Genomic DNA, 25,523 nt, shown 5'->3' with positions numbered 1-25,523 from the left:
CGCACATCTTTGGACTGTGGGAGGAAACCGGAGCACCTGGAGGAAACCCACGCAGACACGAGGAGAATGTGCAAACTCCACACAGACAGTGACCCAAGCCGGAAATCGAACCCAGGTCCCTGGAGCTGTGAAGCAGCAGTGCTAACCACCGTGCTACCGTGCCATTTCTGATGTTGAAAAAGGGATAACTCCAAATGAATTCAGCACCTTGCATAGGTGATAACTGTTCTTGTAAGCCAGAGCAAAGTAGGGAAACAAATTTATAATGAACCACAGCTGAGTGCTGTGCTCAACAAATATCTAAACACACACCATACACACACCACTGGATAGTAAGCAGAAAGTGGACTCGGGTTGATTTCTTCCTTCTAGGAGAAATTGAGGTCACTTATAACATTTCCACAAGGTAACATCTCTACTAATGTCTCAGATCCATCAGAGCAAGAGACCTTGCTATGTGGCTATGAACCCTTCATATGTTGCATCTATCATGACCATGTTCATCTAGTCTTTGTCCAATTCTTCACTCTTATTCATCCCACGGAAAGTTCTTTGAACTTTTGCAGTTCTCAACAACCACAACATTTACGTACAGAATATAAACAATTCTGTTGCTTCATTTAAAATTGATCACATTGCTCCAATCAAAACAGCTATCCACAATCTGTGACTGAAGAAAGAGTTGAGGGGCTGGGGGTAAAGAGGCAATAGATCCAGATTTGTACCTAATACTCTGAACCAGCCAAAAACAGCAGCCTGGGGAGAACTTTCCAAATTCAATTTCCCCTCTCCTTTGCGCTTTCACAAATCCTCTGCTTGGTGTTTTCCTGCATCGGAGATTGGTACTGCAAGAGGCAAAGAATAAAACAAACTACCTACTGTAAATAGGTTGTCCACTCTTGAGCTGGTTTGGAAGTTATTCAAATCACTTCCTTCTTTCCACATTAGCTCAGCATTCCCATGTTTCCAGAGAGCCGTGAAATTACACCATATCATTGTGAAGTATTTTGAAATATTTTGTACCTCCACAAGATATGGCAACAATCTATGATGTTGGATTAAGAATCTATTCTTCTGGCTCCAGACTAATCTGTTGATGGATTGTTCAAAGGAACACACTTCTATCATATTAGCATTTAGATTGCTTCAAAACTGTCCTTTGAGATGGTGCTCCCTCAATACTGGCCCTCTGGCAACTGGCTGTGTGGCACTCCCTTGGTACCAGCTGTGTGGTGCTCCCTTGGTACCAGCTGTGTGGTGCTCCCTTGGTACTAGCCTTCTGGCCGTGTGGTGCTCCCTTGGTACCTGCCCTCTGGCAGTGCGGACTCCCTCGGTGGTGACCCCCGAAGTGCAGTATTTCCTCAAGTCATGGAGCCACGGTGGAAGCTGTTGAGATGGGCTAGGGACTAGACTGCAAGCAGGTCACCACACTGCTGCCTGATTACCCCATCACCTGGAGGGGGTGAAGGAACCTCCTCAGCCTCCTACAATCACCTCGAGAGACACCAACAGGACAGCAAGAGCTGCAACACCTGACAGAACCTTTCCCCTCAAGATCCAGTGGTCCTCATCATCAGGGTCCCTGGCTCAGCATCGTACACCACTGGCGATGTCCAACTCTGAGGCAGATGGGACAGTATCACCAGCCCAGCTAGGCAATGTCCATGATCATAGTGGAAAAGCCAGAACTGGAGCCAGCGATGCACTGGAGAAGCCTTCGGCAGCATTCATTCTTTGCCAACATGAGTGACAGCTCAACCTGCATCAGTAGCAAAGGCCAGCCCACTGAACAAGATGAAGATCACAAAAGGAGAGAGGAAACTCAAGTGGACAGTCCTTTTACTGATACCATTGGATGGTTCCATTGCTCCACATATCTCTGGGACAGTCTCCCCACTAAGCTTTCATCTTCCTATGCCTCTCTCACAGCTCTCTCACCAAGAAGAGGAACTTGTCTGTATATTATCCATGTACTTAGAGCTAAGATGGGATTTTACATTGCAACATGGGGTTTTACATTGCTCATCATTTGTGATGTAGTTTCCACCCCACCCCCATTGTTTAGCTTATTTTTTTATTAGTGTCACAAGTAAGGTTTACATTAACACTGCAATGAAGTTACTGTGAAAATCCCCTCGTCGCCACACTCCGGCACCTGTTCGGGTACACCGAGGGAGAATTTAGCACGGTCAATGCACCTAACCAGCACGTCTTTCAGACTGTGGGAGGAAACGGGAGCACCCGGAGGAAACCCACGCAGACACTGGAGGACATGCAGACGCCACACAGACAGTGACCCATGCCGGGAATCGAATGTTGTTAGTTATCTGTGTGTGGTTTTAATGGACAGGCGATGTATCCACAATGAATTTCTGAATGGATAATAAAATTTGAATTGAAAAAAAAAGTCTGGTACAGTCACAACTTTACATCATTTTTTAAATCACAAGTGAACCCCAAGTTGCACTGATAAGTTTAAAAATGAGAAAAACCTAAGAGAAGGACTAACCAATGCAATTGCAAGTTTTTATCTCTACGTATTTCAGATACAAACACAGAAAAATGTTGATTGCAGTTCCGGGCTGCAGGAGTAAACTATTAACCAAATGGTTAGCGAAGTGATCAAGAATATCAGCAATGTGCTTTATTCAACAGGTCCAAATATATTCAATAGACAGAAAACTGCAGTCAATCTGCAGATGATGCCCTTAAAAATAGCCAAGATTGAAATTTTGACCATGATTTATGAAATCAGTGAAGAATAGAGTGTAATCATCTGCTGTCACATGCTGATGACTACTGGCTGCTGATAGTATTTGGTAAGCAATTGCAGCTACTTTCCTCATCTGATTATTTTTCCAATTATAGTTGCGATTCAATTCAAGACACACAAAGAAATTAGTATCAGCTTCAGTTCTCCAAATACCTGAGATGTGAAGTCATGCTGCTGTAGTTGCCTTCCTTCTCGGAGATCCCAGGATCTCACCGTGTTGTCTAAACCTCCCGTCCAAAGCTTGGTGCCGTCATTTGAAATGTCAATACAGCTGGCTCCATCTGTGTGACCCTGGAATTGCCTGATTAAGCAAACAAAATGGAATAAAGATTTCCTCCACAAGCCTTAGATAAACACAATTATGTTGTTAGTTTTGGACTCCAGATCAACATGTTTCTTCACTGTCTGGTATTGCATTTGGTTAAACAACTGCGACAGGACATAACATCAGTTCATGATCTATGATGTGCAAATATTACCCAAGTACAACAAGCCCAAAGCAAAATAGCTCCTCTGTAAAGTTACATTCGTCAAAATGCAGCCGTACCCGATACATTGTTTCCCTCTTAATCAAAGTGTCACATTAATTTATTGTTAAACTTTCATTCTATTTACGCAAAGTATCTCTCGTAATTATATACAAGGACTAAATTATTCTAATTGAATTCAGATGATGATTAATGTCTAATGGCACGTTTACAACTTAAAAGTGGTCCCTGGGGAATAACGCTCAAACCAGACAGGTGTCCTTTGTGTACTCCTCTTCATTATTACTTCACCAAATCAAGACGAGGTAACTTTGGTTCTGATCGTTAAAACGATAGGGAAAGGGATTTGTGATTTCAGTGTTAACTAGGCATCTAAGAGCAGTTCAATACTTACCTGACTAAAGTCTGATTGTGCAGATCCCAGACAGCGATATTACCATCACTACAGCAGGAGAAACAGACCTTGGAGTCAGGGCTGATAGCCAAAGCATAGCAGGCAGGAGCAGAGGAGGTCAACTCTGCCTTTATACGTGGAGTTGGAGCTGCCAGGTCCCAAATAGATAACGTGCTGGCTTCCCCACCAACAATCAGGGTACATCCATCCGGTAATAACTTGCACGATCGGATGTAATTGTCTCTGTTCTGTGGGGAAAAAAATAAAGTGACATTCTATGTGCTATTTCTTATTCAGTAAAGTATATTCAAGCCTTTTGTTTAGTAACATGCACCAAAAACTCAGCAACCTAGAAAAACTGCCAGTAATTTGTCACAAGGCTGAATGTTTAGATGGGCATGAACTTTCAAATGTGTGCATGCTCCAGCCATCAGTGTGGTTTGTACACCAGCCATATTTGTGCTTCAAGTGAGACTGATAATTTAGTGCTGAGTTATAACTAGTGTGAATGTGCACCGCCTCCACATTGTGAAGAGACAAAGGGGGCGGGATTTTCCATTCCTGCCCATAATGGGAATTGTAGCGGGCAGGACACAGACGATTCAAAGGTCTGCTGACCTTGGGTGGGCTTTTCCGGTCTTGGGGCAAGCATGGCCGGAAAATCCCGCCCAAGGACTTAATCTGCTCAACCAGCATTGAATGAGATTTTCTAATGCTCCTTAAACCATATTGTCCAAAAGATAATCCAGAAAAAATGTTTTAATACCAGTTCAGCTCTTCATTTATAAACAGTAAAAGTAAAGTTACTTGACTTCAAGGAAAATGCGGTGGTCCCTTTGGATTTTCTTGTGACAACTGGTGGTCAGCTACATGTAATCATTATACATTCCTCATTTGTATAAATGATTTAAATGACCATAGCTGAAATCTGGCTGGAAAAACAGATTTCTGGAAGTGTTTGTCAACGACGCTGCACCCCCCCACCCCCCCAAATGCTGCACTGGACACCCTGACAACCCAACCAGCCCAATAATCCCCACCAACTACACCCTGACCCTCAATGTGCTCCCAATCACCACCCCATCCAACTAGACACCGACCCCTGAGAGACTCATCCCCCCACTCCAAAACCCCCATCCTATACCCCCCTTCCCCATGGAACCCCGACTGCTCTTTCCTCACGCACTAACCATCCCCTCTGACCACCTAACCTCCCCACTGACCAATCACCCCATTAACCATCAGACCCCTCACCACTGACCACCCAATCCAAACCACCAGTCAACCCCTCTACTGACCACCCTACATCCCCACAGACCATCCCACTCACTACCTTATCCATCTCACTGACTGCTCCCTCAGTGATCACTGACCCCCCTCCACCCCAAACCCATTAACAATCTGATCCATCCCACTGACCACCTGACAGTCCGTCCCCCCCAAACCCAACTCCCTGACATCACCCCCCCACCCGTCCAACCACCCATCCCACCCCCAACCCCCATATTCTTATTCATGTACTTTACAAACCTACCTTCTCCCTGGCTTCTGAAAGTGGATGGATCTTTAAACTCACCCTGCTACATGGCAGCTAGTGCCGTAAAGAAGGGGCCTTGCTTCCTGACCTCTGACTCTCCTGTCCACGACACAAGGCCTCGGGAACCTGCTACACTGCACTATTCTCGCCTGGCCTGAATTGGAAGGTTTGGTGAGAAGGGAGTAATTTCCAGGTTAAGTAAGAGTGGAGTGGTAATCTGACCCTGACTGCCATTCTGCGGATGTTACAGGCCATTAAGTTTCAATTTCTAAGGCCAGTGTGGTTCACCAAGTTTTGATGGGGGAAATGGGAATATTCCAAAATTGGTTTTAAAATTGCACATCAGGAAGCACAACTCACTGCTTCTTCCTTATTTGTGAACAGATAGCTACCTAGAATTGCTACACCTGTTCTGTATTTCTCTATTTGAATCTCAAAAAAGAGAACTGAATTTCAAAGGTGGTCTACATTCACTTACCAAGCAGTCCAGCTGGGACACTGGACTCTTGCTGCCAGGCTGGCTGATATCCCAGACCTTCACACAACCCTTTCCACCGGTGTACACGTGTCTTGTGGGATTGCTGATGGTAACTGCGCACACAACCTCACCATGACTCAGTGTGTTGATCTGCCGAGCATGTCTTGGGATCCCTGGTCCAATTAGGGCATCGGGAGGAAAAGGCACAGGCTGCATTTGTCCATCCGCAGTAACGTGGAATGAATAGGCTCTATTTAATGGAAGTTAAAGAAAACGAAACTGAAGGAATTGGACTAACACCTGCTGAACACTAACCACAGATCTCAATATTTCTTGCTTACTGTTGCAAGTGACCACCTCCAGTCTACATGCCATAGATTAACAGATTACAACACTTTAGTACTTTTATTTTTAAAAAATCTACAAATGCTGTTGCCACGCTTTGTGTTGAAGTGCAACGGTTGAGAATTTCTGGACTCAAAATGCAGGTGCCAGTGTAAAATCACACAACTGACAGAATTTAAAACCGGATCAATAGTTTGCATGTGATTACTCCTGTTAACGCAACATCATTTTTGCACTAAAAACCTTCAATTGGCCAATAATTTGAATTAAGCAATGTTGGTAACACAGCAATATGATAATTCAATGCTAAAATGATATTCACATGATTTGCAATAAGCAAATTTTGAGTTATAAGCAGACTGTACATCATCTATCTACAGACAATGAAAGTACTGCGTTAACAGGTCCAAAGGGTAAAATTGTGTTTTACCTTCAGTTATTTGAATTTAAATGGCTATAAATACTTGTAAAAGTGAACGTTAGTGATTCTACTGCAACAAGGAAGAAAGCAAAACAACTAACTTTCACTGTTAATATTCAGAAAGAAAAACCAGACTCTGATGGTGTTAATACAAACTATACAGACATTAATATGTTTCTATTTGAAGCAGAAGAATAATTTTATTTAGTCACTTACGGTTTTCCACCAGGAATGCCAGTTAAATTTGGAGGCATTCCAGGCACACGCATGTGAGGGTGAGGGTCGAACCCAACCTGTAATTAAACAAAAATAGCAGATAAACAATTATAACATGGTTGGCAATGATCCAAAAATTCCAAGAAGTGTATAAAACATGTAATCCTTCTTGGGGCGACAAGTTGCATGTGTGGACAGAGAAAGAATTTGTTTTAGGTCAATGTCCTTCCTTCTTCTAGTGCTGATGAACTGGAACAGCCTGAAGTATTGACTCAGTTCCTTTCGCCATAGATGCTGCACGACCTGCTGAGTGTTTCTGGATTTTTTGTTTTTATTTTAGAATGTTACATTTCTCTACTCAAGTAGTCTCTTTAAATAACAGTGCTGCAAATGTCAAAGTATTCCAAAACACTGAAAGCATTGCTGTTTCCTCTGGAGAGCTATTTGAAGAGGTTATTCACCCTACAACCTTTGGAAGCATCAGTAACACTGCAGTCATATAAAAAGCAGTGGCTCTCTTGATTGATGAGCTTGATGTTGTGGGGAGAGGTGCTTTACAAAACTTTTGAGGATCTAAATTTGGAATATTTCCTCCAATGGTGTGAGAAATTTAGATTAAATTAGTGATGTTCACATACGGAAGAATGCCCTCTATTCAAAGTGTTCTCTGACACTGTACAATGCCCTTTCATACCATACCTATGGAATACCTATACCTTTGGTCCAACACAAATCCTTATATATTAGCTAATTCATGACTTCAATTATAGGAGCATTGGAGAAAGGGAGTGCTAGGGAAATAAGTGGGGTCGTGGGGGAAAGAGTGTGAGGAAAAGGAGTTTTCAAATTCTTTCCAGAGATCAAAGGGATTTATACTTTAATGTTCATTTTAACATCGAAAACATGTTCACTGCAGCTTAACAATAGGTGCAATCCTTGGATGGATGAATATTCACAATGATTCTCTCTTAACCACAACACTGGTAAGTAACCTGGTTACGCTTTAAACAAGGTGGAGTCAGAGAAATCCCGAGGATATTAATTTGCCACTTTTTACAAAGTGAAAATGTATGGGGCAATTCTCACAGCCCGCAGCGCTGCTTTTCGTTTTGCGAGCTCCCACTGGGCGCCACGGACTCTGCGAGTCTCCGGGCACCAGATTTCCGGCATCACCAGCTCCACACCAGAAATTGGTGCGGAGCTGTATAATTTATGTAAATGTTAGTTTAAATCTATTTTAAATATCATTAGCAGCCCAGGACTGAAGTCTCTGGGCTCACTAGCATCTCCCCTCTGCCAGGAGTGGCTCACTCCAGCGAGGTTTACTATAGCTCCTTACTTGTGGGGAGCTGGCGGCTCATCCCCGCTGGAGTGTAGGGGGGGGCAATCGAGGCCCCCCAGAATGTTGGGTAACCCCGGGCATTGTCAGATTGACAGTTCCAGCCTGGACTTCCTGGCACTGCCCAAGAGGGAAAGTGGCAATGCCCAGGGGGCACCTTGGCAATGCCCACTGGACATTGGGCAGTGCCAAGGGGGCAGGATGTCTGGAGGGAGATCGGTGGGGATGGGGGGGGTCCCGCTGCCACACTGCTCTCAGGATCAGTGACTGAGGGAGGGAGGCCAGTGATCAGGGCTGGCCATTGGGGTGGGGGTGCGGGGTTAGCCTGGACATGTTTGTGGGGCCAGCGATCAGCCTGTGGGGGGACGGGGGTCAGTAAGCTAGCGATGCAGGGTCGCGGAGCTGGCCATCGATCGAGCTGGTCAGCAATCAGGAGGCCGGCAGTGCGGGGCTACTGCATGTGCGCCAATCTCAGCGCTGACAGATCAGCGCGTTCACAGTGGTCCGCTCAGCGCTATGCTGCCGGCCTCTCCAGCGGGAATCGGCCCCACCCCCTGATATTTAGCGTGATTCATGTTTGTGCACTCTGCAGTGCACAGTGTGTGGGAGATTCATTTTGAAACTCCTGCTGAAAAAACCAACGGGATTTACTCCAGGCTTTACGCAAATTCAACACTTTTTGGCAAAATCGGCCCTGTAATCTTTGTAAGAAATATTTCAGTTGCATTGAGTTGTCATCTTGAACAGTGCAAATTCATTAGAAAGTGCTTTATTATTTTTAAATTGTTCTATATCTAATTTCATGATCATTGCTACGATAAACGCCCAAAGTAAAGTGTTAAAGATGTTTAATACAGTGCTGCACTATCACCAAGATGTTAGATTTCTTTTGCTTACAAATTTTGTGTCTGGAATTTCTTTACCGGTGCTGCTTTACTGGCACGTGGTCCTATTTATTACTATTAACATGTCTAGCCAAGAAAGTGTTTGGATTAGAATATTAAACCTGTCATGGAGGATTTCTTTTTGCAGATATTTTTTATAAATGGCAAAACAATACAATTAAACTTTGAACATTAAAGGCGGAATTTTCCCATCTCGCCCAACACGGGAATCGTAGCGGTGGCTGGGGGCGGTGGGGGGGGAGAAACAGAAAGTTCGGTGGAGCGTCGACCTTGGACAGAAATTTCTGGCCTTGTTGCAATCGCGGCTGGAAAATCCTGCCCGAAGTGTCGATGCAGTTTTCAAAGGATTTTGCAGTTTGTTTACCTTCTTCCAGCTTTCTCATTCATCGCAAATCTTTACTCCGACATTGCATTATGTGTTTCAGCCTGTTTACAGTGCCTGGCTGGAATTCCAATGTTCTTTCCCTGGGGAGTATTCCACACATACATTTAACTGTACATGCACAGAGCTCCTTTCCCCCACGGTTTCAGTTTAAATATTTAGTTTGAGGATTGCAATGTCCATACTCTAAACAATCAGATTAACTATAGACAGGTTTATTAAAGTGGCGCACTGACACTTTCTAAATCAGTATGACACCATACTGAATGTGAACAGTTGTAACCTTCCTAAACTACTCTTTCACACTTCAGTAGTGCAGGCGGGTGAGAATTTGGGTTTATAATGCAAGGTAAGCATGATATCTCTTCACAGTCATGTTAAAAATAGCAGTATGAACGTTACATAACTTTTACATATCTAACAGCTAGCCCCATTGAGAGCCTAGGATTTCATGACCCAGTTTTCCAAATCATTGATAATGCTTATCAATGCCTCTCAATGTTAGATACAAACTCCATTTTAATCATATAATCCAAACTGCCAATCTTTATGTCGTCAGCAAATTTGTTAACCATCCCTTCAACCCCTTCGTTCAAATCATTCATTTAAATTATAAACAGCTGAGATTGCACGGTGGCACAGTGGTTAGCACCGTTGCCTTACAGTGCCAGGGACCCGAGTTTGATTCCCAGCTTGGGTCACTATCTGTGTGGAGTCTGCACGTTCTCCCCGTGTCTGCGTGGGTTTCCTCCGGGTGCTCAGGTTTCCTCCCACAGTCTGAAAGACGTGCTGGTTAGGTGCATTGGCCATGCTAAATTCTCCCTCAGTGTACCCGAACAGGCAACGGTCGACTAGGGGATCTTCACAATAACTTCATTGCAGTGTTAATGTAAGCCTACTTGTGACACTAATAAATAAACTTAAAAAATAAACGTAAAGATCCTGGCACTGATCCTTGTGGCACACCACTCATTACATCTTGCTAACCTGATAAAGACTCTTTTTGCCTACTCTCTCATTCCTGTTAGCCAGTCAATCTTCTATCCAATCCAGCATGTCTCCCATGATATGGCATTTTATCAAATGCCTTCTGAAAATCTAATTACAGTACATCCGCCAGTTCCCCTTTATCCACAGCACGTTATTTCCTCAAAGAATTCCAATAAATTGACTAAACTTGATTTTCCTTTCACAAAACCATGTTGACTCTGCCTGATTATGTTGACCTTATCTTTGATAATAGCTTCTAACATTTTCCCCACAACAAATGTTAAGCTAACTTGCCTGTAGTTTTATACTTTCTATCTCGCTCCCTTTTGTCACTGTAAATGGAATGGAAGCTTCACCAAATCTAGGAAATTTTGGAAAATTAAAACAAATGCAACTACCCTCTCACTCAGCACCTATTTTAAGACTCAAGGATGAAGTCCAAAGGACTTGGGTTCTTGTCAGCCTGCAGCACGAACAATTTACCTAGTACTACTTCTCTGGTAATTGTAACTTTCCCAAGTTCCTCCTTCCCATCCATTTCCTGGTTTATAGCTGCTTCTGGAATGTTACTTGTACCCTCTATAACGAAGACTGATGCAAAATACATGTTTAATTCATCTGCCATCTCCTTGTTTTCCATGATAAAAACAGAAAGTGCTGGATAAACTCAGTTGACTCTGCTTCTCTCCACAGATGTTGTCAGACCTGCTGGACAAGATTCTCTGGCCTCCCCTCGCTGTTTTTCTTGGCGTGAATGGCCGGAGAATTTGGCCATTGAGTTTACCCAGTATTTATTGTTTTTATTTCAGATTTCTAGCACCCGCAGTATTTTGCTTTTGTTCCTCGTTTTTCTTTATTAATTCTCTAGACTTACTTTCTATAGAAATATTTGTAAAGGCACTTACTGGCCCTACTTTTGCCCGGTAAGAAGTCTCACAACACCAGGTTAAAGTCCAACAGGTTTACCTACTTTTGCCAGCATGGCCGCCCAAGACTCATGAGATCGCGCCCGAGGCCAATGGGGAATGCTGTTTTGTGAGCCTCGCCTGCCCAGATTGCTGGTAAAATCAGGGCCACTGTTTCTATGTTTCTCGTTTGCTTTCTCTCATACTCTAATTTTCCTCCTCCTTCTTAATCTTTTAGTCATCCTTTGTCGTTTCTTACATTCTGTCCAATTTCCTGACCTGCCATCAGTCTTTACACAATTGTATGTCTTTTTTAAGTCTGATGCTATATTTAACTTTCTAGTTGACCATGATTGGTGGGTTTGTCCCTTCGACTTTTTCTTATTCATTGGAATGTATCTATTCTATTCTGTGCTTTCTGAAATATCCCCTTAAATGTTTGTCACTGCATCTCTATTGGCCTACTTCTTAACCTAATTTGCCAATTCACTTTAGCCAGCTCAGTTTTCTTACCCTCATAATTGCCCTCATTTAAGTTTAAAAGCATAGTCTCAGACCCACTCCTCTCTCCCACAAACTGAATGCAAAATTCAATCATATTATGGTCACTGCTATCTAGGGATGCCTTTATTATGAAATCATTAATTACTCCTATCTCATTGCACAATATCAGGTCTAGTATACCTTGCTCTCTGGATGGCTCCAGAAAGTGATGTTTTAAGAAACTATCCTGAAAATGTTCAATTAACTCCTCATCTAGGCTACTTTTGCCCACCTGACTTTTCCAGTCTATTTGTAGATTAATATCTCCCATGGTTATCACCAAGAATCATAGAATCATAGAAACCCTACAGTGCAGAAAGAGGCCAGTCGGCCCATCGAGTCTGCACTGACCACAATCCCACCCAGGCCCTACCCCCATATCCCTACATATTTTACCCGCTAGTCCCTCTAATCTACGCATCCCAGGACACTAAGGGGCAATTTTAGCATGGCCAATCAACCTAACCCGCACATCTTTGGACTGTGGGAGGAAACCGGAGCACCCGGAGGAAACCCACGCAAACACGAGGAGAATGTGCAAACTCCACACAGACAGTGACCCAAGCCGGGAATTGAACCCAGGTCCCTGGAGCTGTGAAGCAGCAGTGCTAACCACTGTGCTACCATGCCGTACCAAGATGAGGGAAAAAAGCTACTTGACCTCATCCCCACCACCTACCTACCTGTCACAGAAGCATTCCCTTAATAGTCTTGGTAAAAGTGACCACAGCACAGTCCTTGTGGAAACAAAGTCATGTCTTCATACTGAGGACCTTTTCCATCAAGTGTGTGGTACTACCACTGTGTTAAATGGCAAAGATTCAGAACCAATCTAATAGTTTAAAACTGGGCATTCATGAGGCACCCTGGCCCAACACCAGCAGAAGAACCATAATACATGACTCTTAGCCTGTCATACTCCTCACTGTACCATTACAACGCTAGTTCAATTTGGGGTGTAGAAGAACATGCAAGGATCAGCACCAGGCATATCTAAGAATGAATGCCAACCTGGTGAAGCATACGCAACATAGGTCTACCTGCATGCTAAACATCGAAAGCTCAGTATTCTCACAAACTAATCAGTTCAAATTTCTGCAGTCCTGTTACACCCAGCCATGAGTGGTGCTGGATAATTAAGCAACACATTGGAGTAGGAGACTCCATGAACATTTTGGCTCTCAATAATGGTGGCACCTAGCACATCAGTGCAAAAGACAAAGCTGAAGCATTTGCAAACATCTTTACCCAGAATCTGAGTGGACAATCCATCTCAACTTCCTCCCAAGTTCCCGAGCATCATAGATGCAAGCCTTCAGTCAATTTGACCTTACTTAAAATGAATGTCTTTCGCCAAGTGTTTGTCACCCCTCCTCAATACCTCTTTCTTTTTTGTTTCCTTGTACCTCTGAACTGTCTTGGGACTGTGTTCAATGTTATAGATACCATGAATATGTTAAAAAAAAATTTTTTAGTAACCTCAGCAAGCCCACCCCAAAGTCTTAATTTTGCCAAAGAAAAGATCACCGATATACTCAACATGCCCTCATAACTAATTTTCATGTTAGCCTGAATTACTTTTAGTATTCGCCTTGAAAATGGCAAGTTTTTCTTTGGCTGGGAAATCAAAATTACACACACTATTCGGTTGGGATCTTGCACAACAAGAATACAACCTATCGATTTGTAGTCTGTCCTCTATTACCACTACTTTTAAAAATAATGAATGAAGGGAAGAAATATTATGGACGTGTGCGGTACATGACTTACCATTGGGGGTCGTGCATAGGCAACTACAGCAGCTGCTGCCGCAGCACTCATCTGAGGTGAGATATTATGCAAGCCTGGATAACCTCCTGGGCTGTTTAGTTCTCCATTTATGCCAGAATGTGGCACTATCCCAAAAGGTGAAGGATAAGGCCCTGGTACTGCCAAAGGTGGCCTTAATGCTGAGGCTGTAAAGTAATTGTGAAATAGGATTACTTTGTTTTAGTATTTACTAAATATGGATTATGCTTCAGATTCAAAGGCAAATCTACGCGACACAACGATTAAAATATTTATCTTTGCAGTACAGTTCACAAATGATCACAAAAGCACAATTACTTTTTCAAAATATAGATCTGCTGAACAGATTCAAAGCGCTGACAATTTAAATTAACATGATAAATGTTGTTTTACAGTATTCTCTTCTCAAATCAGTCTTTGAATAACATTTTTAAAAGAGTCATTTAACAGATGCTTTACTATTCTTAAACAAAGGATGATAAATTAATTACGTAATGAGTCCATCCCTGGAGGTTTGCAGAGGCCTGGACGTGGTCCTGAAGGTACACTTGTGCCTGGAGTTGGCACATCACCTCGTGGAGTTGGAGTACTAGATTTCATCACTGGAGTGCTGGCCTTTTCATGCTATATTAAGGTTATATTTAAAAATACACATCAACATTTATGACAATAATTGCATTATATTATTTCAATTACAGAAAAATGCAACATTGGCCATGTGCTTCAAATAAAATACAAACTTTTTAAAAAATGGTTAACCAGCAGAACAGCACGTTATTGCTCTACAGATCCCTGGCCTGGAGACAAAAAAACTTACCTGATGAAGAATCAGCGCTTCGAAAGCTAGTGGCTTTTGCTACCAAATAAACCTGTTGGACTTTAACCTGGTGTTGTGAGACTTCTTACAAAAATACCAGTCAGGATTCCCAAAAGCTTTGAGCTGTGAAAATGCAGGTCCATCCTCAGAAAGGGTGAAACAGCTACAATTAGTAAATTCCAAATGTTACCTGAAGCTGTTCTGGAGATGGAATAATGCTGCGATGTGGATGGGAATTCCTGACCTCAGCGTTGTGAGATCAGAAATTCCTGTTTGTATCGTACAGCAGCTTTCGATTTCCCACTGCAGCATCAGGTAGGAGCCAGGAGCACCCAGAATGGTAGCTGGCTTTGCTCTCTCAGTGCGGGTGGAGAAGGGAAAGAATAATGCCAACACAGACTAAGAAAGGTTGGGGGGTGGGGGTTGGAGGGGTACAGGCAATATTGGCCCCATGAACTGAGAGGGAAGGGGAAAATTAATCAACACCATTCTTAAAGAATGTAAGTTCCGTTCAACAACAGGACATAATCGCAAATATCTACAGTAGCCTGAAAGAAATGAGGGAAAAATTAGGTGCAGAAAAACCCATATTTCAATGTTCACATTCTGTCTATGACTGCATCAATGGCCTGTGTACATATCTGAATGAATACTTTCCAGCTATTTTGAGATTTCAGTTTAGATTGTGAACAGAATCTGGATGTTTAGTTTGTTCTGAAATTTTGAAATGACATCACTTGGGCAAAACACCTGGTTGCAAAGTAAAATAAAATAAAATTCTGTGCAGTTGATTCACTAATGCAGCTTGCATTAATATACTTTTAGACCAGGCAAACAATGATCATTTCACATCATAACTCCCTCATAGAGTATCATAGACTCCCTGCAGTACAGAAGGAGGCCATTCGACCCATCGAGTCTGCACCGACCACAATCCCACCCTATCCCTGTAATCCCACATATTTATCCTGCTAATTCCTCTGACACTAGGGTCAATTTAGCATGGCCAATCAACCTTACCCGCACACCTTTGGACTGTGGGAGGAAACTGGAGCACCTGGAGGAAACCCACGCAGACACGGCGAGAATGTGTAAATTCCACGCAGACAATGACCCGAGGTTAGAATTGAACCCAGGTCCCCGACGCTGAGAGTCAGCAGTGCCACCATGCCACCTCCTCTCAGTCAAACTTACAGGTCATAAACTGCACACAAATGCAGGATTTTACCAACCACGCTTTACAATACATGCTGGAAATGTAAAGGTTGAGAATATAACTTGTGCACTGGCATCTTGGGGTAACAATGTTAGCGCGTTCTACAGACAGTAAAAAGCAAGCTGAATTATTTGAACTAATGAATATCAGCATGAGGAGTTAAATCTAAACTTGATACTATGTGGAACAGTTGAACTTAATCTCAGCTGCTAAAGGCATCTGATTGAATTGGCAGTAAATAATAAATGACTTCCTAGTTTAACTTGGGATCAAAACTTCAAACAGTACAAGCAGTTATTCCACCAAATGTATACAATTTTAATTGTGCTTTAATTATCTTGCTTCTAAAAGATGTCTCCAAGGCTTAACAATGCATAAATGTTTTATCTGAATCGGATTTACTTCAAATATTTCCAGAGCCAAACATCAAGACAACGGTTTACACAATGCTTTAGGTTGGAATTTTCCGGTTGTGTACGCCAGCAGGATCCTCTGGTCTTGCCAATGGTGCACTCCCTGCTGCGGGTTTCCCGGTGGTGTGGTGTGGATACAATGGGAAATCCCATTGACTGTGGCGGGACCAGAAGATTCAGCTGCTGGTGAATGGCACGCCACCTCTCGCCATGAGAAAAACACCAAAGGGAGGCCAGAAAGTTCACCTCCCCTCCCCTCAACATACACAAAATCATTGCAAAGCCACAATTATAAATAGGCTGCTTCGATATTCAATCTCATTACACGTAACAAAAGTCATAAATATTTTCTGTTTCAAAACATTTTTAAGACGTCATATTCATTTTCAAACTTCCCTGAGTTCTGTGCAACTTCTGGAGTGATTTAAATGGGAAAGGTTAAACCTGATACTCACATGGCTGAGCTCTTTGGATTTGAGGGATGAGGAACTGCCAGAAGATGCTGTGGAGGCTGGGCTACTGGAAGCATCCTTCTTGAGTAGACGAGATTTATCCAAGCCATTCTCACGTGGTGAATGGGCAGGACTGCCTCGTGGCGACGATGGGTCCTACACATACATACACATTTTTTTCAGTTATTCATTCACAACTCCATAAAAGTACTACACAGATTGGTTAGCAAAATTCAGGCAGTCCGTGTCAGTTTAGATAAAAATTGGCTTAAGTTCTGAAAACGGCTCGTCATAGTAAATGGTTGCTTTTCAGGTGAGAGGATGGTAGGCAGTGGGTGGCGTTTTCCCAAAAAATGGCAAAGTGTCTGGTTCAGACTGAAAACCAGCGTGTTGCTCCCTAAGAAACAGGCACGTTTTCCGATGCGATCCTCCCACACTTTACCATTTTAAAGCAGGGGGACAGGGGGACATGCTTTGCGCCATCATTGTGAGGAGAGCGGCCTAAAGAGATTTTAGCTACAGCTTTCGGTTGGAAAAGTGGATAACTAACATTGGTGTGGTTTAAGAATCAAAGAGATCTCCTTTGTGTTGGGGTTAAGGAGGTGAGGGAAATGACTCCAGCCATTCATGCTGGTGGGATTCTCTGGTCCCACCGTCAGCGCACTGCGTGCCCTGGGTTTCCTGGTGGCATGGGGTGGCTTCAATGGGAATTCCCATTGACAGCAACAGGGCCAGAGGATCCCACCACCAGTGGTATGCCACCTCCTACCACAGAGATAAACTCCGAAGGCAGGCCATAGAATCTCACCTTAGGAGAGGGATTCTCCACTTCCATTTTGCGGGGAATCACAACAGATCTTTTGATTTGATTTATTATTGTCACATGTATTAACATACAGTGAAAAGTATTGTTTCTTGCGCGCTAAACAGAAAAAACATACCGTTCATAGAGAAGGAAACGAGAGAGTGCAGAATGTAGAGTTACGGTCATAGCTCGGGTGTAGCAAAAGATCAACTTAATGCAAGGTAAGTCCCTTCAAAAGTCTGACAGCAGCAGGGAAGGAGCTGTTCTTGAGTCGGTTGGTACGTGACCTCAGACTTTTGTATCTTTTTCCCGAAGGAAGGTGGTGGAAGAGAGAATGTCCGGGTTGCGTGGGATCCTTAATTATGCTAGCTGCTTTGCCGAGGCAACGGCAAGTGTAGACAGAGTCAATGGATGGGAGGCTGGTTTGCGTGATGGATTGGGCTACATTCACGACATTTTGTAGTTCCTTGCGGTTTTGGACAGAGCAGAAGCCATACAAGCTGTGATACAACCAGAAAGAATGCTTTCTATGGTGCATTTGTAAAAGTTGGTGAGAGTTGTAGCTGACATGCCAAATTTCCTTGGTCTTTTGAGAAAGTTGAGGGATTGTTGGGCTTTCTTAACCACAGTGTCGGCATGGGGGGCGGGGGGGGGACCAGGACAGGCTGTTGGTGATTTGGACACCTAAAAACTTGAAGCTCTTGACTCTTTCTACTTCGTCCCCGTTGATGTAGACAGAGGCATGTTCTCCTCCACGCTTCCTGAAGTCGATGACAATCTCCTTCATTTTGTTGACATTGAGAGAGAGATTATTGTTGGCGCACCAGTTCACCAGATTCTCTATCTCATTCCTGTACTCTGTCTCATCATTGTTTGAGATCTGACCCACTACAGATCGTCAGCAAACTTGAAAATCAAGTTGGAGGGAATTTGGTCACACAGTCAGAGGTGTATAAGGAGTATAGTAGGGGGCTGAGAACACAGCCTTGTGGGACACTGGTGTTGAGGATGATCGTGGTGGAGGTGTTGTTGCCTATCCTTACTGACTGGTGTGTGAGTTAGGAAGTTCAGGATCCAGTCACAGAGGGAGGAGCCGAGGCCCAGGCCACGGAGGGTGATGCCCTGGTGTAGGTAGTGCTGGGAGGGTAGGGGGTTGTGTAGGGGGGGCTTCCTTGGTGACGTTGGGGGTGGAGCTCTGCGAGACAATTCTGGGGGGGGGGTGTGGGTGGGGGTGGAGAGGGGAGAAGGGGTGGCGGCAGGTTTGAATTCCTATGGTGGCAGGGTCGTTTCAATTTTTATTTATTTACATCAGGGCACCCTTTAAAAATATCGCCATGATCGTTTAAAACCCTAAGTTGCTGGCAAGGCATTATGTCATGGGAACCTGGACCATTCATTTTTGTTTGGCGAAGTGTTTAAAAATACAGAAGCAAAACCTGGCAGTGCAGCTGGCGAACTCCATCTTCTTTTCCCACCCAACATCACACGTGCCAAAATTCCACCCTAGAATTTGACACCAAGGACTCAAATGGAAAATATTGCAACTGATAGTACAGCTAGATATCTTCCAAACCAGAGAGACGAAAAAAAAGTGACTACACAATACATTAAAATAAATAGAATTACAGCATGACCTTTTCTCTTAGCAACCTTCAGTAAAATAAACACTCTGAAAATCCAACTTGCAAACCAAGGTACAGATGAGGGCAGGCTGTGGAGATTATTCAGCCATTCATTCTTCTACAGCAGTCTATGGTTCCTTGTCTATATCCACCGCTCCATTCCAGCACAGCAACAAAGGGGGATGAGGCATTGAAATGGGTTGCAAAGGATGCTGAGGTTTATAAATTGCCACATATTTTACCATGATACATACAACAAAGAGGAAAGTCATTGGACAGCAAAACCTTCATCTTCATATGAACATGGACAAACATAACCAGCGTAATAAAAGCTGGTAAAGACTTCACCAGAGCTCCACCATTAGTGCTTAAAGCAAATGGTTATGTAGTGCAGAAGTTCCAAGGATTGGCCCTGATCTGTGCTGAATAATTTGCCAATCTCTGCAAGGAGACAATTGGCTTCAGTGCCTGGAACAAAACATGGGGGTAAATTTCAGTCAGGGCTTCCACTCAACGTTGCTATTAAGTGCTGAAAAGTGCTTGTGGGTAGACATCAACTGAGAATAGAATCAAGCTCGCCTTCAATGTCCTTTCCAGTCTAATTGCTTTCCAAAATTCTAAAAGTTTGGGTACTTGAGCTTCCAGTACTCATGGAACCATTGCTCAATACAAATGAGCATCTGTAAATAGTGGTAAATGGAAAAGAAAGGGCCTTGAAATTATGTTGTGTGAAAATGTAGTCTGTTTATTACATTGTGTTAAACTCCATTGTCCATTATTTTAAGGGAAATGTTACGTAACATGTGAATTTTATATCTAGTCTCTTTTGAAGAACCAAACATTTCAGCAAGGTGATTAATTTCAGTAAAGTATCAAACAGCATGATGCACAAAATTTGAAAAAAGTACAAACCTCATTAGAAACATCCACAACTAAATTGTCATCACTTTTATCTCCATCACTGTCCTTTAAAACAAAATAAATATTTTCAGATAAACTTAACAAGGAATAATGGCTTGATCAGCCCACGCATTCATCAGATACAAAGTGAACTATTTACCTCAAGACTATAGCAATTAATAGGTGGAGGGAGATTAGGAAATAGCAGGCAAATTTTAATACAAGTTGTTACACAAGATTAGATGCGAATGAGATTAAATCGTGGAAAATTCTGAGCATTTCCGGAACCTGCCCATTTCTGAGGTTAATGGATGCTCGACAAAGGGTGGACTGCCAACCCACTCACAGGAGGGAAGTTGGCAGCAATTTAAATATTTTGATGAACTTGGCAGCCTCTGATCTAACCTATTCTGCAGGTTATGAAGTGTATTACTGGGGTTCTGGCAACTGATGTGAGGCAAGGACAGCTCTGGGGAGAAGGAAAACACCTTTGCAGCACTGTTTGTGAGCCAGAAGTAGGAGTACTTCCTCTTGGCCCCCATTCCTACTCCTGTTAATATCCAGGCCAGTGTATTTTCTGCCCTCAATTCTTTTGGCCCTATTCTCTTCTCCTCCCCCTAGCTCAGCCCAAGCTGTAGAATTACCTCCCAGTTTCTCCCGCAAAAGTGTTTACAGACACAATTGCGCTTTGGCTCATCACGTATGGTATTCCAAGTGTGTATCTCTCCATATAAACAACATTTCAATAACAAAAACTATTTAAACAGGGAGAAGCAGTTACCACTGCCATGAGGGTCAGTAACCAATTTATTTTGAGATAATGGACCAAAAATCCAGAAGGGACACGGGGGAGGATTTTTTTTGAACACAGCAAATTGTTATGACTCAGAATGCACTACCTGAAAAAGTGGTTCAAGCAGATTCAATAAAAACTTCTGAAACAAGATTGGATATAGAGTGGTGAGGAAGAATTGTGAGGCGTGGGCGGCATGGTGGCACAGTGGTTAGCACTGCTGCCTCACAGCTCCAGGGACCCAGGTTCAATTCCGGCCTCGGGTTACTGTTTGTGTAGAGTCTGCATGTTCTCCCCGTGTCTGCGTGGGTTTCCACCGGGTGCTCTGGTTTCCTCCCATAGTCCAAAGATGTGCGGGTTAGGTGCATTGGCCATGCTAAATTCTCCCTCCGTGTACCCGAACAGGCACCGGAGTGTGGCGACTAGGGGATTTTCACAGTAGCTTCGTTGCAGTGTTGGTGCAGGCCTACTTGTGACACAAAAAACCTTTAAGATGGAGAGTGGGGCACCAATTCTGAAGAAGCAATGGGCCGAAAGGTGGCTGCAGGATTACACAACTCTAGGAAATTCGCAACTAAAGTGAGAAATTTGCTCAGTTATTTATATTACTTTTAGTTTAATCTTTGATTTCATTCATGGATGTAATATAAACCATTAGTGAGTTTTCACCCTTGTGGATGCACTTAAAAAAAAAGTTTCTGCACTTGAAGGCAAGCCTGCATGTTTCTCAAGCCTAGAATGCATGCACTTACATAGTGGCTCATGGAATCCTTATCATCAACCTTCCTCTTTTTCACATCATTAGAATAATCAGGTCCATTCCTGCGCTTATCTGTGCCTCGCAGACCATCGGGTACCAACAGGGAATTGCTCTGCAAAGACATAATAGCTGCATTCAAAAGAACATTCCTTTCAATTTCCCTCTACAATCCTGTGAATGCTTATGATACTGAAAACAAATAATTATAAATACAATATTTACAGAGTATTCAGTGCTCTTAGCAATTTATCGATTGACGGTAAAGAGGGATCTTTGTTTAAAAATAAATAGACTTGTCATACTCTCACTGAAACCTCAAGACTACATTTTAAATGTTTAACCTGCAGAATACACTGCTGACAAAATACTCATGGATAACAAGCATTTAACATCACTCATTAATTAAGATTTTACTACCCAGCCCATAAAGTCTGACAGTTTGTTTACAGTAGCTCCTTGCCAAACACCAACTATTTTGGGGATTTTTCATTTAAGTCTGCAGTTATATTGCCACTTTTTCATCATAATGCAAACGTGGCGGTATAATTTGAGAGTCTGATGACTAATTAAGGTAGAAGTGATAGTCCCAGCAGTGGGACTTCAAATCACACTTCCAATTTGCAGGTGTACAGCAAGGCATTGGATTAATATACATAATGATATAATGACATCAAGACTGGAAGAACCAAATCTAAGTGGCAATATAACCCCAATCTGTATGATTTCTGTGTATGTGAAAGATAAACGGATTGTCAAAATGGTACACGCATTAACAACTGCAGCCAAAATGTATTCCCTACAAAAACAATATTAGCTGCTTGTTTAATGGTCTGATTTTAATTCAAAGTCCTGTAGCCTTCCATCCATGAACTGATGTCCTGAGTTTATGCTACTATACTAAATGGAGTTCTTTTACCCAGGTAGTAGACTCAAGGCTCAAAAACTGGGGTTATTAGTCAGTTACAGAATAAATGAGCTAAGTTTAACTATATAAGCACCAGGTGCTGCAGTAGGCCACTCAGCCTCAATTAAGAAGCATCCAAAAACAGTTTGGAGAAGACAGAAAGATGATAGAGAGGAATATTTGTGAGAAAACCAACACAATTGTAATCTCAGTTAGTACTTCTTTAAAATTAAAACAATGCATATCCAATGACATTTTACATTGAAGTGCTGACTTACACATGGCAAGTTCAACGGTCACACGATACAATTCAACATGCCCAGTTCTCATCTACATTCCATGCAACAGTGAGCCATTTAAAGAACTGGGTTGGATTAGCATATCCAAGGGAGCAATTTGTTCAGTGATGTGTTAAGGGTGTGAGCAATGTAGAATAAAATGTGCCTAAATGCTCAGATAGCCCTTGTTTTGAAAAAATTGAAACAAGAGAATAATGTGGAGCCACGTGACAATCACATGCTGTTTGGAATGCATTAAGCTCTTCCCCTCTTTTTCTCCGCTTTGCTGAATCAGCAAATATAAGATCAATATTTCAAATATTAGCTAAAATGACACGGTTCTCACTGACGTGCGATAAAGCTACCCAAGTGCCAGACTCAAAAGGAAATAAAAGCTTTAACATATAAAGCTACCAGTGCAATTTTTCAGCACAGCTAAAAATGATATAGAGTTACAAGCACAAGAAACAAGATTGCTCAATACCTCAAGCTTCATTCTGTCAGCCTCAAAAACCTTCTGCCTACTTCAGCGAATGCTTCTCTAAGGCTAATACTAAGCTGTCTTTTATTGACGGTCAGTCAAGCTAAAGAACAGCCAGAGGTCTCACGTAAATTGTACAAGACCCAAATGAAATTTAATCCAGTGTAACCTCCCGTGTAACCTTTACTACTGGTTTGCAGCCAAAAGGCACAGCCTTCTGGAATCCTGACAACACTTCATTTCATTTCCAGTGGGCAGTCTTCCTTATTACGCATTTAAAACTTAAACTGGGCAACCACTATGATATTGGCCGTGAACCTCAGCAGCCCCCTGCTGTCGCCGCCCCTCCCCCCAACCCACATGCAAAAGGACAATTCATTTGGAGTTTTCAATGCAAATGCAAACCCTTATACACTTCGTGGAGTATACTGAGGATAATTGATGCCTGGGAGCAATTACGTTGCACTAATCTAATCGAGAGGTTTAGACGATGCCCTGAACCACAAGATTGAAGCTTCAGTGGTTTTGAACTGTCAGCTGAATCCAATGATTAGATTGCTGCTTTGAAATCATTCCAGGGCTTTTATTAAAAAAATTACAGGGAGGTTGTGTTCAGTTTTTGTGTTGACAGCATCTAACTTGGTTGGCAGATGTTGACTGCCAATACATTCAACCTCACTGAAGCCTGGTGATACTCGCTGAAAGATTAACAACTGTGACAATACTGCAAGTATAGTGCGGAATAATATGCTGTTGAGAACTGGCAAGTTCTATGGCTAGTATTTATAATTTACCAACTGGAGCTGAAACAGCCCTGTGGTAAGAAACGCCAATGACACAAATTCTATAGACCATCTCAAGGGGCAGTGGAAGTGCTGTGGGCTAAGTGCACATTACAATTATCTTTACCCCATTAAATGATCTACCTCCTCCATTCTCAATGTCCTTGAAGCTCAAAAAGCAGAGAAATAATTCATCTGCTACAACAATTAGAGCAAGCTTTTGATGCTACTCACAAATTCACCTTTGAACCCATTTTTGCTTATAAAAAGTTTATTAAGTGCTCTGGCATTTTATAGCACATTGCAGCTTAGTACTTTATGAAGGCTGCTTTAGGCCTATTTTGTTAATGTAACAACTTTGACCTTAGGATTAACAAGATTTAAAGCCCAGTTTATAAAATTCCCTGCAGTCTATCAAAATCATGCAGCTGTGGCAGGTTTTGGCTGCAACATACACTTAATCTTCAAGACCAGACATCTTCTCATTTCATGCTAGGTCAGAGTATTTTGGGGTAGGCCAAGCAATGATCCGATGGCATTAATTTCATTCGCAATGTCAAATAGGCATAACTTCAAAATCATCACATAGCTCAGTGTCATTGAGCAAAGCACTTCATAAAAGCCAGGCCTCATATTATATTGTTAATAACCTGACCAAAGTACCTAGATTGTTTTATTGCTGAGAAGAGAGGGATGTTCCCAAAGCCTTTCATCTTGCATTCGTCAGGAAAAACGCAAGAATAACAAATTTTAAATGATCACAATTAATACCAGAGGAGAAAGGGGTATAGGGGTCCAAAGATGTGCGGGTTAGGTTGATTGGCCATGCTAAAAATTGCCCTTAGTGTCCTGAGATGCGTAAGTTAGAGGGATCAGTGGGTAGATATGTAGGGATATGGGGGTGGGGCCTGGGTGGGATTGTGGTCGGTGCAGACTCGATGGGTCGAATGGCCTCCTTCTGCACTGTAGGGATTCTATGAGATTAGCTGGCAAGTCGACTCGGATTGGCCAAGGGATTGCCATGGAGAAAGCAACGGGCAATAACAGAATCATAAAATCCCTACAGTGCAGGAGGCTATTCGGCCCATTGAGCCTGCACTGACAATAAACCAGGCCCTATCCTCATAACCCCATGTACTAACCCTGTCAATCCCCCTGACACTAAGGGGCAATTTTGAACGGGCAATCAACCTAGCCTGCACATCTTTGGAGTGTTGGTGGAAACCGGGGCACTGGAGGAAACCCACGCAGATTTGGAGAGAACGTACAACCTTTACACAGAAAGTCACCCAAGGCCGGAATTGAATCCGGGACCCTGGCACTGTGAGGCAGCAGTACTAACCAATGTGCCATCATGGTTTCTCATGCTTTCAGATAATTCCAAAAAGGGACAAGCTTGAACATATTTCTTCTGATTGTGGAAGTTAGGTCCCTGTGTATGACTGTATATCACATCTCGTAAGTGTAAATGAATCACCTTACAAGCTTGACCCATTACCTTGAATTGACTGATTGTGTAGCTATTGCCATACTCAGAATTATTCAGCAAGTGCTATCCAATTGCGAACTGCAATTTAGAGGAGACATTTTGGTTTGGGTTGACAAAATCCCCCATGGAAAATAAATGTGAAACAAAATGGTGTGCATGTGCAGCTTTCTCTCTCATCACTTAGAGGAAGATGAAACTTTGCTGCATTGAGATAGATCTCTTCAGCAGATCTGCAGACAGCAGCACTAGTTGAGTTTCACATTACAGTCAAACCCACATGCTGTTCTCTCAGGTTCGTGGAGCTTTA

General features: G+C 42.7%; 1 protein-coding gene across 9 annotated transcripts in view; it reads right to left on the bottom strand.

The window, feature by feature from the left end:
- LOC144494915 (transducin-like enhancer protein 1) overlaps positions 1–25,523 on the bottom strand; it is a 108,412-nt gene that overhangs the window by 7,291 nt on the left and 75,598 nt on the right. For 6 of the 9 annotated variants that reach the window (XM_078214497.1, XM_078214493.1, XM_078214499.1 and 3 more), the window contains 9 exons: positions 21,275–21,394; positions 19,742–19,795; positions 16,406–16,558; positions 13,996–14,128; positions 13,487–13,671; positions 6,653–6,729; positions 5,671–5,920; positions 3,656–3,903; positions 2,927–3,074 (listed from right to left, as the gene is read on the bottom strand). In XM_078214497.1, the coding sequence (XP_078070623.1) occupies positions 2,927–3,074; positions 3,656–3,903; positions 5,671–5,920; positions 6,653–6,729; positions 13,487–13,671; positions 13,996–14,128; positions 16,406–16,558; positions 19,742–19,795; positions 21,275–21,394 (1,368 nt within the window). Of the gene's footprint in view, positions 1–2,926; positions 3,075–3,651; positions 3,904–5,670; positions 5,921–6,652; positions 6,730–13,486; positions 13,672–13,995; positions 14,129–16,405; positions 16,559–19,741; positions 19,796–21,274; positions 21,412–25,523 lie in introns of those variants that run through there. The other 3 variants (XM_078214498.1, XM_078214500.1, XM_078214502.1) reach the window with 2 other exon arrangements.

This window comes from Mustelus asterias, chromosome 6 (genome assembly GCF_964213995.1).
Source record: "Mustelus asterias chromosome 6, sMusAst1.hap1.1, whole genome shotgun sequence".
In the NCBI taxonomy this organism is placed as follows: domain Eukaryota; kingdom Metazoa; phylum Chordata; class Chondrichthyes; order Carcharhiniformes; family Triakidae; genus Mustelus; species Mustelus asterias.
The sequence above is the reverse complement of the archived record's forward strand: the minus strand, read 5'-3'. Positions and strand labels throughout refer to the sequence as shown.